Below are 19,320 nucleotides of genomic sequence, written 5' to 3'. Positions count from 1 at the left end.
TCGTTTCCGGAAGGGCATTCCATAAACGGATTGCTGACACCGTAAACGATGTACCGTATAATTTAGTGCCATGCACAGGGAAACGAAGAAGAAAGTTATTAGAGGATCGTAGGGTATAGGACTCGGAAGCAAGGTAATGGAAATTGGATTTCAAGTAGCTAGGAGTATGTGGATTAAAAAGAATGGAATAGAGGAGGTGGAGAGTGTGAGCATTCCGACGCAATCGGATTGGTAACCACTTGAGTTTCTTGCGAAACTCAGACACATGATCAAATTTGCGATGGCCAAATATAAACCTGATGCAGAAATTTTGCAATCGCTCAAGTCTATTGAGTTGGTCTTCGCTCAGGTTCGTGTAACAAGAGTCCGCGTAGTCTAATAGGGGAAGGAGAAGGGATTGAGCAAGCATAACCTTAGTGGGTATAGGCAAGAAGTGACTTAACCGCTTTAAAGAGCTTGCAGCTCCGAACACTCTTTTGCTAACAGTTTTAACATGTGGCACCCAAGAAAGAACCTCATCAAAAGTTATGCCAAGATTTTTTACATTTGAACTATAAGGTATGACAATTCCATCCAATTGTACGGGGGGTAAATCGGACCAGCTAATTTTTGAGCGATGATGCGGGCTTCCAATTATAATAACCTGGCTTTTATTAGGGTTGATCTGTAGGCCAAAAAGTGTACTCCAATTACTTATTGAGGCTAAATCAGCATTTGTCACTCTTATAGCCTCCGGTAGAGACCCTGCATCTGAATGGGTGTAAATTTGAAGATCATCTGCATACATATGGTAGAGAGACGTTATATGAGGAGTCAAGGAATTTATAAAAATGGCGAAGAGAAGTGGGGACAACACGCCACCCTGAGGTACTCCAGCAACGATATTACACCACGATGAAAATTTATCATCATACATAACACGCTGCCGACGACCAGTCAGGTAACTACGAAACCAATCAATTGCCGTAGGAGAGATATTAATAGACTTGAGCAGACTCAGCAGGATTTCAAAGTCAACAGAGTTAAAAGCATGACTGAAGTCCAATAAAGTTAATACAGTGAGTTGCTGCTTGTCCATACTTAAGCGAATATCGTCGGCGACTTTGACTAAGGCAGTTACCGTGCTATGACCAGGACGGAAACCGGATTGGTATGGGCTAAGGATATTGTTACCGTACAAGAACTGGCTTAACTGCTTATGAGCTAAGCGTTCCAGTACTTTGGACAGGAAAGGTAGGATGGAAATGGGACGATACTCATTGAAGGATGACGGATTAATCTTTTTAGGTAAAGGGATAACATGAGCATCTTTCCAAATGGTAGGGAAGCTGTGGGATGAAATTGAAAAATTCAGGATGTGAGTAATGATCGGAACAATGATATCAAGGATAGGAATGATCATATTACGGCAAATGGAGTCGGTGCCAACGGCCTTCGAAGATATAGACAAGATAATCTTTTTAACATCAGCTACGGCGAATTGAGTGAAAGTAAACGGGGGATAGTTAGGAGTTGGAAGGCTAGAAATATGATTTATACTTATTTGGTTATTGAAATTAGGGATAGAGTTATATGAACAAAAGAAACTGTTAAGATTATTAAGGTTAAGGTCGGGTGGAAGCTGATGAGTGTTATTTTTCCCAACTCCTAATGATTTGAGAAATTTCCAGATATGTTGGGGGTCGCCGTTTTCGACCGAATCATAGATATGGCGTCGTTGTGCATCTCTACACATAGTGTTGCAGTGATTTCGAATATTCTTGTATTTTTCACGATTTGCATCAGATTTGCAGGATCTGAATTTAGCTTTAGCGCGATTCTTCTTCTTCATCAAAAGTCTGATTTCGGGAGTTAACCAAGGTGAAGGCGCGTGCTTTAATTTAACTGGTCTTAGTGGTGCATGCCTATCATATAGCTGAGTTATTAGGAAATTAAAGCCTTGCACCTTGTCATCAATCGATTCAGCATTTATGACAGACAACCAATTAATATTGCGGGCATCATCACAAAGTCGCTCTATGTCTACACCACCAAAGTTACGACGCAGAACGGTTACTTTCTTAACACGGGGCATCTGGATATTATAGGAGAGAAAAATAAGGTCGTGATAGGAAAAGGGGACAGCTGGGAATTGCCCGTGCGTAGGGACAAGATTAGGATTCGAGACAAACATTAAATCTAAAAGGGAAGGAGTAGAGTTAGGAAAGAAGTGTGTTGCATTTAAAGGTAGACAATGTAAATTAAAGGAATCGGTGATAGAAAGGAGTTTAGAGCTACGCGAATCCTGTTTTAATAAACACGTGTTAAAATCTCCCATCAAAATAACATGAGTGTATAAAGGAATGTGTTCATCAAGAGTGTTTAAACATATTAAAATGTCACCTGTAAACTCTGTCATAAACGACAATTAGAATACATTTTTGAAATGACAGTTTAATATGTTATTCGATGAATAAGTTTTAACCAAGGATTGAAAAATCAGCCCTTACTTGTCTTTTTTGAAAATACATTATTTTGGATTAATTAAGCATCTACCTATTAATAAATCAATCATATAGCTTCTCTAAATATTATCATGTATCGTGTCACAATGTTAGTTACCATACTCCTCCAAAACAGCTTAACCGATTCTGTACTAAACAGATTTCAATGATACTGCGAAGAGATCACAGAGTACTTTTTTATATATGGAAGAGATGTAGCTTATGTACCAGAATAACACACCTAAGAAATACTTAGTTACTTCATAGTTACATGTATTTGAATGAGCGTGTGTGAAATGAAATATCATGTTATAATCATTGAGATATACATATGGAGACGACACCGCCTACATCACTTATGTTCCGTTCAACATATGCCATATGGCGTAACTGTACGCTCATATTTTATTTGTTTTAAAGTAAAACGCATCAAATAAGCCTTCGTGTGTGTTATGATATTGCACAAATAATACGGAAAAGTGCAAAGGAATAAGTTTCATCTGTAAGTACCTAACTAGATAATAATTTTTAAAACTTAGATCAAAAAAATGGCGCACAGATTTTGTTCGTGGTGTCTCCTCCATACGTAGTATTATTATCTCAATGGTTATAATATGGTTTAATAAAGACATTTCTCTTAAATCGTTGGTTATATAAAAAGCAATAATGGTTTGTCAATAAATAGGAAATTATTAATAAATAGAAAATTTATCATAATTTTAAATTCATGTGTGGGCCGACGAGCTGAGTGAAGGACTGACTTGATCCAATTACCAATACTTCAGAGTTCAGATACTGATACTAACAACGTGTATTACTAATTAAATAGTAGAATCATTCTCGCGTGCAAATATTTACATCGTTGCGTAAGTTGGCCAATTGTATTAAAATAACGTACGGAAGAACGGAAGCAGGAAATCACCATTTCGCGGCATTTTACTTCGCGCCATTTTTAATTTCATTGGCAACATTGATTTGCGAGTCTCTTGTCTATAGGAAAATTTAGCCAATAATTTCAATAGTTGCAATTTGCATTTAATGAGTATTTTAAGAAATAAGTATCAAATATTCAATTCAATTAGTCAACTGTTGTCGATTGTGTAACGAATAATGCTGTAATTAATTTATTAATATAAACATCTAATTGAAAATCAATCGACTGTTACTGAATAAATACGATAATTTAAAATCACGTAAATGTAAAAAAAATATTTAAGCTATTATGGTGAATACCATAAATAATTATATACATTACGCATTACGCAAGGTTTATTAATACCAATTTAATTCGATAACATAACTATTATTAACTGTATTTAAAATATACGTGGAATTGTTATAACAACTGCATATTGTATTGGTAATACCTAAGTTAATTCAATTCCGACAGATAGAAAAGTAACAATAGTAAGTGCATATGTAATCTCCGGTTTCTTTTAGATTCATCTTGGTTCTGAATATCGTAAAACCGAATTTAATTTTAATATACCACGTAACTCTCCAGACTACCATAATCTACCTACTGAAATTATACAATACAAAAGAAATATATAACTCCCAATTTAATCTACGGTTAGGGCTTGTAGAGACGCGCATGAGTGTACATGACATCTTATTATTTTTTCAGTGGCAAACCTTAGAGCCTAGAGGAGATCATTTAGTTTGATAAAGTTCCATTCTTTGTTTTAGAAAAAGATCCCTAGATAATAAAATATTAATGCTATAACTTTAAATCTATAGGTACTGTAAATATTATAAAGCTGAAGAGTTTCTTTATGTGTTTGAACGCGCTAATCTCAGGAACTACTGCTCCGATTTGCAAAATTCTTTCGGTGTTAGTCGTTAGATACCCCATTTACCGAGAAAGGCTATATTTATCACTACGCTAATACCAACAGGAGCAGAGCCATGCGGGTGAAACCGCAAAGCGCAGCTAGTGTCACATAAAATTTGCTTTCATAAATCATATCCAACATTTGTAGTGTACCAAAATATTTTAGTTTTCAGTAATCTTTCAGACTTAACTAGTTAGTAGATTATAATATTATGTGTAATTAAAAACTTAATAAATCGCAGAGGTGCCTTTGGCCGAACACATTTTTTAATTCCTAAAGATCCTTTAAACGAAATATTGTTCAGAAAAAGTAATTCCCTAGACTGAAAAAAAAATCAAAACAAAAGATGGAACATCTACATCATTCTTGAAAGCGCGACGCCTAATAAAATACTTGATTTTCAGTTCAGTTCAGATAAGTGTGTCAATAAGGTTCCTTATTGGGGTGTCCCAATTAACAAACAGCCTAGTAAGTTCTGATGATACAAACATGTGCTGTGACAGAGAAAGTATAGTACACGAACAAATGCTATTTAAGTGTGTAACGCTTCCGCGCATGTATCATAACGCGAATGGCTGCGATCGAGATTCGCTACAACACTATGCAACACTTTTTGGTAGGTACATCCCTGTAATTTAAAAGCGCGGGAAAATTTCAGTGACATTTGACATTTAGGCGGAAAAAGTGAAATGTGAACTTTGGTGGAGTGAAGTGATTGTTGTGAATTTGAGTCGAAAATTATTAAAAGTGTTACGATACTTTACCGAAAATATTTGAAAATAATTATTTTCTTTATTCTGAAGAACATATAAAAATAAACTGATTCTTCTAATCACGCAACCCGTTTCAATTTCTTAGTTGTGATGGAGTGTTTTCGCTGTTTTCACTATCGCTACGATCAAATGCGAATAAATTATACTTTTTGTTTGAAATTCTTCCGTAAGAAATGGATATAAAAAAAGTAAAAACATGTGTTTATTGCATCTATTGTTTGGAATAAGTATAAAAAAATACAACAGAAAATATTTAAAAATAAAAATCATCATGTCCGAAAAATGTGTTGTTTAGTATTCTCTACTTAACAGTTACAAAAAATTAATCCGATATATTAATTGCTCTTAGTAAATTTTAATTGATAAAAGTGGACTTGTTAGAGTGGTTTTTAGTCAAAATAATTATTTTTCTTTGCAGACAGCAATCCTCATTGCGCTAGCGACTATTTCACATGGATGCTCAGCAAGCGCGAAAGACGATGGCAGCGTCGACCAGATGGCCGTGGAAGCGAAGAACGTACCTGTGGTTACCAATCTAACAGCACCACCTGTGAAGCAAATTAAACAACAACTGACGCCAACATTCAACCAGACATTTAAAATAGAACAAAGACCGCCCAGTAAACCGCCTATCTACCTAACTCCAGACAAAAAGTATTACGTCCCGGTCAAACATTTTTATAAGCCGCCACCACCGAGGCACGTGTATACCAAAGAACCTTTAAAAGTTACAAATGGTATTTATCAATTTCCTGGAGTGTTTCATTACAATGTTAAACCACCGGTTCCACAAACTCAACATTATTACAATAAGCCCACGCCTCAGCCCCAGCCTCAGCCATTAGTATATGCTGCAACGACTGGAAAACCTATAACAGTGCCGAAAACTCCTATTAAGATAAGTATCCCGGTTCAAACTGTTAATGGTATAAGGACGGATTACATTAAACCACCCTTTATCAATATCTACAACTTTACCACGACAACATTTGCACCAACTACGACGAAAAGACTGTTAAGAACGAAAAGAATTTGGCCAAAAAGGATTTTAGACAAAATGAATAACACAGTGGCAAATACAAGCAATTCAATCGATACCAATACAATAAGTAATAGCAGTGACATTGACCGTGTCGGTTCGTCTAGTACACAACAACGTGTGTTCGTTTATGGTGATAAATCTGTAACAACATCTACAAAAGGCCTCGAATCAACGACTAAAGGATATACGAGGGTTACAAGAGCTTCAAAGAACAGGACAACAACGACACAAGCAACTGTCGAACATATTGGAGAAAATGAATGGGTTCCGATACGTCCGTCACATTTTGCAAAAGTAAAAAAACCAGTGACATATCGGAGAAAACGTTCAGTTGATTCATATTTCGATAACCAAGCAGATGGATATTATTCAAACAACTACGTCTCAAACTTGTATAAAGACAATGAATTAGATATATTTTATAAATATCAGCAACCTGAAAACGTTTACCAAGGCCGTCGACCAGGTCGTGTATATGGAAAACAACGACCATCAAGTGTATTTGTTAATCCATCTGAAAGTTATGTTTCACACAATCGACCCATTGTTGAGTTTACAGACGAACAGCCAGATCAAACTCAAATCAAAAATCCATTGTTTTTGCACACTTACGGACTAATTCCAGTGAAGGAGTCATTGCGCAGTTCAAAGCCAGACATACCGCGGAACAACGTGATGGTATTTGGTAAAAAAAAGCGACCACAACCTGTAACACATGCACCACAATTTGATTTAAGCGAACTACAAGCCGAAGCAAGCAGCAAATCAAAGGTATATACGAAGATTAAGCATCATCATCATCATCACCATCATCGTTACATTAAAACTGTCGAAAAACCCGTGAAAGTCCCTTACAAAGTTGAAGTTCCTAAGCCTTATCCCGTTGAGAAACAAGTGCCTGTGCCGGTACCGGTAGAGAAAATTAAAGTAGTTAATAGACCATACCCAGTTACGGTGGAGAAAAAAGTTCCATATCCTGTTCATATTAAAGTTCCCCACCCGGTGCCAGTTAAAGTCATAGAAAAAGAGTATATTCCGAGACCATTCCCTGTCGTTCATCAAATTCCAGTCATAAAACAAGTAGAAGTAAAAGTACCCCAACCGGTTCCAGTACAAGTTGAAAAACGTGTACCCTATCCGGTCCAAGTGGCGGTGCCTGTTGACAAACCATATCCTGTGCCTGTGCAAGTTGAAAAAAGGGTTCCATATCCAGTACCATTTAAAATTCTCATACCGCAACCTTTTCCAATCGAAAAGAAGGTCCCGTTCCCTATCGAAGTTAAAATCCGAGAACCGGTGGAAGTTATCAAACATGTACCTATCAGGGTGCCGTATCCGAAACCTTACCCGGTAAAAGTTCCTCATCCGATACACGTGCCAGTCGAGAAAAGAGTCCCCTATCCCGTTGAAGTCGAGAAAAAGGTACCAGTACGCGTCGAGGTACCGGTACCTCATAGGGTAGAAGTTGAAAAGAAAGTTCCAATTTACATTCCAAGACCTTATCCTGTCGAGAAAAGAGTGCCTTATCCAGTTAAAGTTCCATATCCAGTCAAGGTGCCGGTCAAAGTCCCCGTCCAGGTACCAGTAGAGGTCCCAGTGTACATACACCATCCTTTCCAAATTATCAACGATGATAATATTCAAGGAGGTAGTTCAGTTCATCATTTGATCGCAGGAGTCACGGCGGATATGATGGGAGGTAGCGGCACCGACGAGGAGGTCACGGGGACTCCCAACGGAGTCACCGTCAACGGGATGTCGGGCTACGACGATGTCTATCAGTCAGACTACCAGGTCACCACGGCGACCCCCTCAACCGCCGCCACCGCATAGTTTTAAAAATAGAATAATTTTATGTTTAATTTAATTTATAAATGATGTGTGTGTTAATTTATAAAATGTGGGACGCTGTGATATTATGTGTACGAAGATTTTACATAAATACTTTCAATCCCGCCTAAATATTCGACCAAAGAAAAATTAAAGACTTTATTGTTTCAACTTTTACTTTGTATAATTATTGTACATAATAATCTCGTGTGAATGATTGTTACGTGAAGATAAAACAAATATTACGTTTAAATATGTTTTATTTATTAGTAACAACGAAATTTCTAATATATTAGCAGATTAGCATTATTTAATACGTAAATCAAAATAATAATACATGCGCATACATCGATAGTACTTATGTGCAAAATTACATTTAAAAATTATTTTAGCCTAGATGAAAGCTAATAGGTAACTACTTCCTAGATAATCCGAGATAGGGAAAAATACGTTAGTGCAATGAGATTTTTAAAGAACATAGTTAGTTCACTAGGCTTATGATCAAATGAAATTCGAAATAACTGTTAATAGGAAAGCGTAATTCATCGCCTTTACAGAGTTGCATAATATCACATGATTATTCGAGTGTGACTGTTTACTTTCGTTAGTATCTTCCTTTTCCGTGGTCATTTTTGTGCGTGTATAATAATTGTAAATGTTATGACCACATATGACAAGAATTTTAACCCTGAGTGACAATTTTAGCGGTAGAAATCCGGCTTTATAGCAAGGAACTCTCGTTGCTTTTATGGAATTATTTTTAAATTTTCTTTTATATTTCACTTTAAATAAAAAAAAAATAACTGATAAATCTTACGAACTAACAAGAATTTTTGTAACACTTAAGTTTGACTTTACGATTTGAATAATCGATATACATACATACATACAAACTCCACCGTAGCGGAGATATTTTTTAAACTTATATACTACCTACTTATGTAGTTCGACTATTATAGCCTATAGGTCACATATTTTTTTAATTAAATTTATAACTTTTTAATTTATTCAAGTTTCCTGAAATTAAAATGCGTGATCGGCGACGATGGGCTGTGACGTCATAACTAAGCTCATGCCAGTAGAATATGTGAAAGATTGTGTTTGCCTCAATGTTGCCAACATGTGCTTATGTATTATACTTATATTACACAGGGAATTTTAGTAAATGGATAGTTGTATGTTTATCAGCAGAAAATAAAATAAGGAAATCTAATCGTAACAAGAATATAAAAAAATCATACTGCCACTGATTACTAAAATTACTCAATAGTTAACTATCCAACAGTTCCATCCATCCATATAGAAAAAAAAAAATTGAAGTAACTACATATTTTTGTTTTACTGCTACATTTATTTATGCTACAGTTCTTAAAATTACTAAATGAATCAAAACGTAACACAGACATATCATCTGAATTACTGAACCAAATGGGATTTAAAAATGAAAATCCAACATAATAAAAAAAAATATTTATTAAATAACAAATGCATAAACGATTATGATACTTAAAGTAAATTTTACTTGACTTTAATAAATTGCCACTCTAGCTCATACACTCCAACGGAAGTCTGATTTTTCTCGTCATAGTCGGCCCATTCTTTTTCTGACAAGTCGACATCTTCAAATTTTTTACCTGAAATCATTAAATAATACTATTTTTGGTATGGCTGTCAAATAAAAGCTTCATCTTATCAAAAATAAACAAATTATAAACTAAAAACTTTTAAGATTTTAGTTTATAATTTGTTAGTGTGTTTTTAGTTTTTTTTTTTTAAGATCTAAGCAAATTTAAGATGTATTCAGAAAGAAAGGTGGAAACTTATAAGCGGCTTACCAGCGCTGACAAGCGCCGGTAACTCGCGCAGGAAAATATATGAACACGCACCGATAAGCGCTGATCGGCGCCGACAAGCACCGATAAGCGCTGATCGGCGCCGACAAGCTTCAACAAGCACTGCCTTATAAAAATTTGGTCTGCTTCAACCTGCTTCCTTTGTGTAGAACGAACCAGTGCTGACAAGCACCGATAAGCGCTTATAAGTTTCCAGCTTTCTTTGTGAATACACCCATACATAGGGACGGACAGACAGTGTCAGTAACTATATTATTTACTATATAAAGTGATTCTTCTATTATAAAATAATACTTATAATAATGCAAAAAATCTCAGACAGATAATATTATGATAATGCTCTTTTCATATTTACCATCATTTTCTGATTCAGCAATCCATCCTGACTTTGGCTCAAAATCTACAGGTTCCACTCCTCGGCAGTCAAATATAACTAATGTCTTAAATTTGTTTCCATCATCACTTGTTAGTACACCTAAAGGAAATAAAAAATAAAAATGTACTTAACATAGGGTAATTGCGCCTGTTCGCGTCCACTTAGTGCAGTTGGAAAGTTTGAAGGAGAAAATAAAAATGTTCCAGAACAAATTTCAACGCAAAATTTATGTAATGTGTTCATTACATAGTCTATTTTAAGATTTACTTTCGATTGTGTTGGAAATATCATGTGGTTTTTATTTATCTAGACAAATAGCAGAATTAGGCGTTTTACCCAGTTCGCGTCCAAAAATTCCAGTTTGCGTCCACCCGTGGACCAGTTCGCGTCCACCAGCTTAGAAAAGGAATTAAGAGTGTATTGGGTGATATTTTATCAGATAAATGCAAATAAAAAATAGATTTTAATGAATTATTTATTTACGAATATAGTTATTTAATAAAAACCGGCCAAATGCGAGTGGGACTTGCACATCGAGGCTTCCGTATTAACCTGTTTTTTTCGTATGTTTTAACAGCTGTAAATGATTATTTTTTCAATGTTTCCCTTATTTGTGCTATAAGACGTTGCTTCGTACCAAACTTCAAGTCTCGTATTCACATAAAGTACCCTGCAGGTTTTGATTCCATTGCGAATGACGAAATTTGCGAAAATTTGCAGCATAAACGGCTGTATCTTTTGCTTATAAGTTTGATTTTTTCACTGCTTCAAGGGACCGTAGATTTGAGTATTCAATATAAATTTCAGCTTTATACCTCCACGCGTTACTGAGAAAAAGGGTCTTGACAGAAAGAAAGACCGGCAGACGGACATACTGACGGACGGATATCAAATTGATGATCAAGTCTCATTCACAGAATACCCCTTTGAAAAAATAGCATCAAAATTTGCTAATTTGAATGAAAATTTAAATTATCAACTTGTGGTCTGAGTCAAAAATTTACAATCTATTTTAAATTACATATTTTAACAAACAATTCATTGCTACGTAATGAAAAACAATGTGGACGCAATATGTTCTATTGTTATGCACTATAGGTAAAGTTTGCGCCCACCGTGGACGCAAAATGGAAGTTGTACAAATTCGGTGTAGTAATTCGCGTCCACCTTATTTTAGCTATTAATTGTAAAAGAAATAAGCTGATTAATAATCCATACTATTCCATGTTTTGTTAGCAAAGTAAAGAAACAGTTACATATTCAAAAATTCACATTTAATAATAAGATACTTACCGTCAAACGCGACGCTGCGCACTATTTTTTTTTCAAAACCCCGCGCGTTTTAGCTCTCTCGTTTAATAACCAAAATTAAATTATTTTTTTTAAATAGGATAGGCGGTCCGCAGGCATATTTTGAATATGTGTGCATGTCTCTTATACATTGAGGTATTATCGGAAATTTTTCTTATTACAATTTTACTTAAAGTATACTTATTTTCGTGAATTTTCTAAAAGATGCCCGCAAAATGGACGCGAATAGGCAGGTGGACGCGAACAGGCGCAATGACCCTAGTTCTCTATAGAAATAACTACCCAGGACAATTTTTTTTTTTACTTTTATATGCATATGGACATAATATGAATGAAATATATTCATTGAGAAGGAGATGAAAGTATAATTAAGTAAGCTTTCAGTTCTTGGTGTACAACTATGTTAATTTTTATTTATACTACATATTTATATTAACTACAACAATGTACATACCATTGCTTCCTTCGATCACATCAATGTTATTCTCCCTCGAACATAGTTTACATTTAATAAGCAAGTTTGTCTCAGACCTATTGTGTTTCTGCGGAACTTTTTCAGCTTCAGTAAGATCGTGAAACTTGTCGGTAACCTCGCCACAACTTCCACACTTTAATTTCAAGAACCATTGGTAATAAGGATGGTTTGTGTATAATTTTTCTATGCATTCTAAGGACGCTTTGATTTGCAGAGCTATTTTTACCATTTCTATGCTTTTCTGATATACTTTCAAGGGTCAATTTATTTTTCTCACTGAAGAAAAGTTCGAGAATAACAACAATTTACAAGTACAGCAAACAGCTTGAGCCTAGACAAGTGATAACTGACAAGTGACAAGTAGCGTCAAAGCTAACACGACAAGTATCAATATCATAATGATCTTACAATTTACGTTCTGAAATCAACCTATTAAAAAAATTATAGATAAACAATAGTTTATTCCGGCTTTTTTATTTTAGATATTACTTTGGCATAGCTACCCTATCGTATTCCGATACCGACTAAAACCCCAATTCCTAATGTGTTCCGTGATCCATCGAGCCGCTATAACGTTGCCGGGGGTCTTGAACAGAATTCGTCAGTGTATGGAACACAATGAATGAAAAAAAAAAGTATATTCCGTAGGAATTAATGATCTAAATAAAATATCTGTAATTGTATTTTGCATTGTATATTTCTGAATAATCACTGCATTTATTCGCTCGTATAATATTAGACTATAAGTGCCCTTACGCACTAGCGGTTAACCGCTAGGAGTGCAATCCTCTTGGAGAAAATGCATTAATAACTATGTAACAGCTTCATACATAATAATAGTGATAATTTGTTGCTTTATTAATACTTTATTGAGACATTTCACATAAAATTAAGTATATCTATTAGGTAGTGACTTCGGTGTAATGCTTATTAAGCTGAATTTTCGTAGATACCCTCATTTTGGCAAAAACAAAATTATACGAACTGTGCTAAAAATTATCGATTCTCGGGGGAGCCTGACCTCTAGAGAACGCGTCCCCAGGTGGCGGATAGGGGAATGCTCTGTAGATATACAGGGTAGGAGGGAAATACCTCCCGCGGACCAACAGGCACATATGTACTCTCTACTAGGCCGGTCTGACATATTCGGATTTAGGGTTGGTGGAGAGCAGCAGCACCAGGCAGGGTGTTGTGTAGAGGTCGGCGGCGGATGAACCTATGGAGGTCAACGGCGGCGTCCTAAGCCCTAGTTAGCAGGAGGGGTTACTGTCTTGGCGTCAGGTGGCAACCGGCCGTAAAAGTAAAAGCCATTTTAAACTTCTCCTCATCATGAAAAGTAAAATGTCGACCATTTTAAATACCTAGGCTCTGTTATATCTAACAACGGTACCATTGACGCAGACGTGACCAACCGCATCAACACTGTCTGGATGAAGTGGAGGGAACTGTCCGGCGTACTCTGTGACAACAGGATGCCGGTGCGTGTGAAAGGGAAGGCATACAAAATCATCAATAATCTCATTTATGGTAGTGAATGCTGGCCCATAAAACAGGCCCATGCGACAAAAATACACGCAGCGGAAATGAGGATGCTCAGATGGGCTGGAGGTGTTACCCTTGCCGACAAAGTGAGAAACACTCATATCCGTGGAAGCTTCAAGATTAGACCAATTGAAGAGAAGCTGTCGGAAAGACGTCACCAATGGTATGGCCACGTGATGAGAAGACCTGAAGAGCACATGACCAAGCGAGTCTTGGCCATAAATTCTGGACCGAAAAAGCGAGGTAGACCTCTACAAACTTGGATGTCTGTTATCAACAAAGACCTGAAGAAAGCTCAAGTAAATGATTCGACGACCCGGAATCGATGTCTCTGGCGAAGAATGACGAGGAGAGCCGACCCCAAGTGAACTGGGATAAGGCTAGGCACAGTAGTAGTGCTAAAAATTATCGAAAGGACTAAAATATAAATTAAAGGATTTCAACATAACATTTAAATGAATATTATTTGTTATAATTTATATAATACCAATTACTTATAATTTATATCTAATTTCGCGGCAAAGGAACAACTTTGATGCTATTTCCTTGCGAATCAGTGTGTAGCGTGAGGCCCATCTCCTGCAACACTTCGTTGTCCACGGGACCCTGTAGTGTCATTCTTGATATAACTTCCTGCAATAAAAATGGAGTTTTAATAATAAATGGTAAATTTCCATACAAATAGCGTTTTGTTAACACTAATCTTCGGACTCTCATTCACATAGAGTTAGAGTTATTCCGGGAGAAAGTGACGAAAATTATTGATGATTTTCTCCATCATTTTTCTTTTTGTCATTGTGCTGCGTACCGCTGAAAACCGACATACTACACTGGTACAAATGACCCAATAATTTCTGTCACTATCTCCCGGTCTAACGGGTAACTGTTTGTGAAGCACGGGGCCACTTCAACGTTATGCAATAGCGAAAGATGCGGGTTGCAATCCCGCCTCGGTTTCGATTTTTTTCTAATTTTTAAAAATGTCTCATGAAATATTAGATGAATGCAGTTCTTGTACTGTATTACATTTTGAGAAGATGAATATAATTTGTATATTTTTATCGAATAGACGACATGGTATGGTCGATGTCGATGTTTAATAATCTATTATCTATTATTACCTACTTATAACATTTTAGCTCAAAGGCTTTACGTTAATACAGGCACGTAACATTACTCGATAATTATATTTCCTTACTTGATTTTCAGGGCAATTCTCACACAAATTTCTCACAGCGAATATCACCCACTGCATGATCACTGTTACATAATTATAAGGAAATTAAAAGTACATTAATTTATACATTAAATTATACATTAATTTCCAATTTCTAGATATTGTGTTTAAGTTAGCTTCTCTGTTAACTAAAATGACTAATATTGTATTTGAATATATTATGTAGTGTTAAAAAAATGTTAAATATTCTATCAGTGACTTTATTTGCAAGTCATGAACTGAATTTCGTTGTTGCACAGCATTGTTTTACTATATAACATGATAAGTGTTAATACAGGTTTTATTTTATAAGTCATACGAAAACAAAAAAAATAAGGTAGGCTAACACATCGAATGTCATCAACAATCGTGAAGTCATTTTTGGGTTACCAATTTTGCTTATAAATTTTATTAAAAAGGATACAAGGATTACGAGCATCAATGTTACAACAATCTAGAAGTACTGGAATCACTTCTAATTCCCTCATCTGAAAACAAAAAATGAAATAAAAGCTAAAATGACTAAAAACAGAAATTATAAAATATGTCTTTATTTTTATATATTATATAATACTAGAGGTCCGCCCCGGCTTCGCCCGTGGTACATATTTCGCAATAAAAGGTAGCCTATGTCCTTTCTCGGGTATCAAAATATCTTCATACCAAATTTCATGCAAATTGGTTCAGTAGTTTAGGCGTGATTGAGTAACAGACAGACAGATAGACTTACTTTCACATTTATAATATTAGTATGGATAATATTAATATGTATTGTATTTTCCCTCTTTTCTGTACTAATAGTAATAAATAAATAATATATAGGAAAAGCTACCTGTTTTTTATTTTCCTGATTCTTCCAACACAGATTAGCGAGTACCCTCACCAAGGTAGCTTTGAAACCAAAAGCAACATGCCTTTCCACTGTTTCGACACTTGTGACTGCTTTCTTGGGAGTTGTCATGTCTATCGCTCCCAATCTATACAAATAATTAAATTTGAGTGTGTTTTTAGTATTGAAATAAGCGATTTTTTCTAAATGTATATTGATGTACTGACTGTACACGTACCAAAACAGTATTTTTTACAATTTTTGTCTGTTCCAGATAATCTAAGGAACGGCTATACCGATTTTGACGGGACTTCAAGCTGCAGATAGCTGTTGTTATAAGGAGTAACTTATGCTTTTTATACCAATATTCCAATAAGAACAATAGGATTAAAAGGAAAAACTCCTTCACGGGCGCGGGTGAAACTGCGGGGCGCAGCTAGTATTCAATAAAGACTTGTTTCTAAGTAACACATACCTCGTCTTTTGCATCTCAGGTGAATCGATTTTAACGAACGGCACCTTATTTGCAACATTATCTTCAGCTATCTTGACTTCCTTCGCTGGTTCAGTTTTCTTTTCAGCATTAGTATCTCCACGCGTTTTCTCCGACGAGATACCAAGAATCTTTTGCAATTGTTCACTTAAATCGAAGTCTGTAGATAAATTCTGGCTTTTCTTTACTTCCTTTGGTGTATCTGGTGATTGTTTCTGCGATTCTGTTTCTTGCACCGTTTCGGATAAGGGAGGCGAGATCTCACTAGGAGATGCCTTGACGGTAGTTTCTTTTTCTTCCTTGATCAAATGTATTTCTGTAGGCGGATCGTTAGGCGAACTATCTTGCGAGTCTGTCCTACTTGTGTCTAACTCTAGCCTCGGTTGTAACGCAACTGGTATCACTTCAGCTATTGTATTCATGCTTGCTGTTGGCGATTGAGCGTCGATTATTAACGGTGGTTCAGTATCGTCACAGATATCTATCTTATGTTCCAAACTGATGCGTCTCGTTGGTAACTGTATACGCTCATCTGTAGCGCCTTTGGGCACTGAGCTGCTTCTTTTGAAAGCGACTTTCGTTAGATCATTATCTATTTTCACGTTAACGTCACCAGGACGCAACGTTTTATCAGCGTCAAATTTTTGTAAGTCTTGGTTTAGTGCATCTATTTTTTCCATGTATGCTAACGTGTCGGTACATTCAAAGTACTGTTCGCTACTTTCAGACTCAGTGCATTCAGATGTTGTTTCGTTGCAGGACAACATATTTTCGGCGGAATCATTTTTGCATAGTGGATCTGAAAGTAGAATATCCTGATAAGTGTCAAAATACACTTTGTAAATGTCAAAATTCATAAGCATGAAATATATTAGAAAGGGCTCATAAATTAATATTTTGCAAAAAAAATTGTAAAAACCTATTACATTTAATATTTTTAGGTACATAGCATTCAATGCTTTAAACAAAAACCTACTAGAATTCAGGCGAGGCGAAATCAGCGGGTTCGAATCCTGCCTTGGAATTGTTCTATTCTTTAATAACTCAGGCCCAGGAATCACAGACACAATAGAAAATCTATTGTGTCGTGGACCGATCGGGCCGCTTGGGGCTCAATGTGTTAATAATTTATCTATCATAACTTATTTGAATTTATTATTTCATCATAATATACTTACTTTCACCAGGTGTCGTCACTGCAGGCATATTTTCATCACATACCAGTTGTTTTCCAGTTGCTTCATACAATTTATTTATTGATGAGAAAAAGTTATTACTCTCTTTACCCAGCTTATGGATTGCACGTAAGAGAACTGTGGAAAATTGAACAAAAAAATATAAAATAGCATTTAAAAAAATAATTAATGCATAATCAGTTAATCAATAGTTTTAAGGCAACATATTGTGGTGGTGTAAATTGTGATACCTAGATAATAAAAATATAACGATATAGCCAAATCAGCTTTTATTACTCTTTAACGTCTTGTGCTTGGCATTCTATTTTTTTTTAATAAATGTATCATTTTACATGTGTACCCATGATTTTAGTATATATAAATAACTTTGAGATAATTAAGAAAAAAGTAAGCAAATTAGATAATGTATAAAAAGTTTCAATTATAATAATAAATAATAATTCATTCAACATAAACTCAATTATTTTACCCAGCCACAGAGAAACCTTTACAATCTACTTATCATTACATTGTCTATTAAATTAATGCTATTATCGTAAGAAACAATGAATACTTACAAGCACAGTTAATAAACAATGACGTGTCACTCTGCAGGCAATCCATATAAGTATCCATACTGGATGCCGTCGCTATAATCTCAAGTAAGAACACAACTTCCTGCGGCTCAATAGTATTAACATACTTATCTACAGTCTTCAAAATACAATCCGATTTATGTTTGAACTCGTGGGCCATGAATTTTACGAAATTGACGGAAACATTGATATCTTGAGATTCGGTGGACATTAGTATGTTATAAGCCAGGTTTAACACAAGCATTCTACATTCAGGATCGAGTTTAGAAAATAACTTCTCTATATATGTATTCTCTACTCCAATAAGATATTCTATGATTAGATGAGGGTATTCGGTATTTCCATTGTTATACATGTAGGCTAAAGAATTCAATAGTGTTACATCATCTGGTAATACATTTGGCTGACCCAACAGTATGTTATAAACAATCATGGCTGCTGCAGATGCAATCTTATCATTCTGTCCAACCAAACAATTTAGTATTGTAGGCTCAAATTTATTCCAGATAATAATCTGATTAAAAGGATTATTCACAACTAAATTGCCCAGTGTCTGAACAAGAACAGTCATGCATGATTCATATTTCTTTTGTAATTCTTCGTTTAGAAAATCAACACTTGGATGTTGGTATTCTGTTGCCAAAATTAGCATAGAATCCAGAATTGAAAGTTCTTTTGAAATGTAAGTTTGCATTTTCGTACCTGCGGCTGCGCAGGACCGAACTAGTCGCAAGCATTGTTCAGCTACGGCTAATGTGCTTCGATTATATGAGGCTTGTTCAACATCTAGCCTCATGATGTGAAGCACCTCGGCTATAAGACGTAATGTGTATTCTGATGCTTTTTTACTGAAATATACAAAACACACACGTAGGTAAATGAGTTAGAAACATATAATTTACGTTAAAATCATATAAAACACATAATTACGGTCGTAATCTCCCGGTCTCGGCATCTCGCGAGAGTTGCGCCTCGGCACGTAACATTTCTTCTACGGCGTCCCATTCTCCTGTCTCCAGTTGGAAATTTATAAGTTTAGCATCCAATAATATTTCTTCGGCAAACCAAACACTTTTATCTCGAGACATATTTAATAGAACGTTCACACATTAATATAATTATCACAAAATATCAATAACAAAAATCACCTTGCTTTTTTATTTTCTGTCATTTGACATTGTTTGACATGTGTTACTGTTTGAGTTTGACATGTGAAATGTGAATGTCACCTTAATGTCACAAATATGACAGCTGTTGTGATTTTATCGCCACAGATTATTGAATTAAATTAATAGTTATAATTTATTATCTTCATAAAGTCTAAAAAATAAGCCCCAATTTTATGTTAGTCACTGGTTAAAAAGGATTTAGAATGTAGCATTAGAACAAACTAAATTTTCACTATGTTTTTTAATATATTTAAAAAAGACCTAAGTTAGTTGTTTATAATCTGTTGTAAAACAAGAGAATGGATATTCCAAATATGATGGA

At 35.3% G+C, this 19,320-nt stretch overlaps 4 protein-coding genes across 4 annotated transcripts; 2 read left to right on the top strand and 2 right to left on the bottom strand.

Moving 5' to 3' along the window:
• The first annotated feature begins 280 nt into the window (after window positions 1-280).
• Window positions 281-8,181, top strand: LOC123701181. Its single transcript, XM_045648578.1, has 2 exons — window positions 281-349; window positions 5,510-8,181. The coding sequence occupies exons 1-2, from the start codon at window positions 281-283 to the stop codon at window positions 7,964-7,966; spliced, it is 2,526 nt and encodes an 841-aa protein (XP_045504534.1). The 3' UTR covers window positions 7,967-8,181.
• Window positions 8,182-9,417: 1,236 nt separating this feature from the next.
• On the bottom strand, window positions 9,418-12,326 carry LOC123701286 (UPF0587 protein GA18326). The gene is made up of 3 exons (XM_045648708.1): window positions 11,958-12,326; window positions 10,172-10,291; window positions 9,418-9,597 (listed from the first exon to the last, which is right to left on the bottom strand). Exons 1-3 carry the CDS (start codon window positions 12,205-12,207, stop codon window positions 9,482-9,484), a joined length of 486 nt encoding a protein of 161 aa, XP_045504664.1. The 5' UTR covers window positions 12,208-12,326; the 3' UTR covers window positions 9,418-9,481.
• A 1,082-nt stretch (window positions 12,327-13,408) lies between these two features.
• Window positions 13,409-13,888, top strand: LOC123701180. Its single transcript, XM_045648577.1, has one exon. It carries the CDS (start codon window positions 13,409-13,411, stop codon window positions 13,886-13,888), a length of 480 nt encoding a protein of 159 aa, XP_045504533.1.
• A 138-nt stretch (window positions 13,889-14,026) lies between these two features.
• On the bottom strand, window positions 14,027-18,996 carry LOC123701347 (ataxin-10). The gene is made up of 8 exons (XM_045648780.1): window positions 18,760-18,996; window positions 17,812-18,677; window positions 17,237-17,371; window positions 16,041-16,857; window positions 15,569-15,713; window positions 15,161-15,224; window positions 14,719-14,780; window positions 14,027-14,153 (listed from the first exon to the last, which is right to left on the bottom strand). Exons 1-8 carry the CDS (start codon window positions 18,915-18,917, stop codon window positions 14,028-14,030), a joined length of 2,373 nt encoding a protein of 790 aa, XP_045504736.1. The 5' UTR covers window positions 18,918-18,996; the 3' UTR covers window position 14,027.
• Window positions 18,997-19,320: the final 324 nt, after the last annotated feature.

Source organism: Colias croceus, chromosome 21 (assembly GCF_905220415.1).
Source record: "Colias croceus chromosome 21, ilColCroc2.1".
Lineage (NCBI taxonomy): Eukaryota > Metazoa > Arthropoda > Insecta > Lepidoptera > Pieridae > Colias > Colias croceus.
This window is presented reverse-complemented; position numbering and strand designations above follow the sequence as displayed.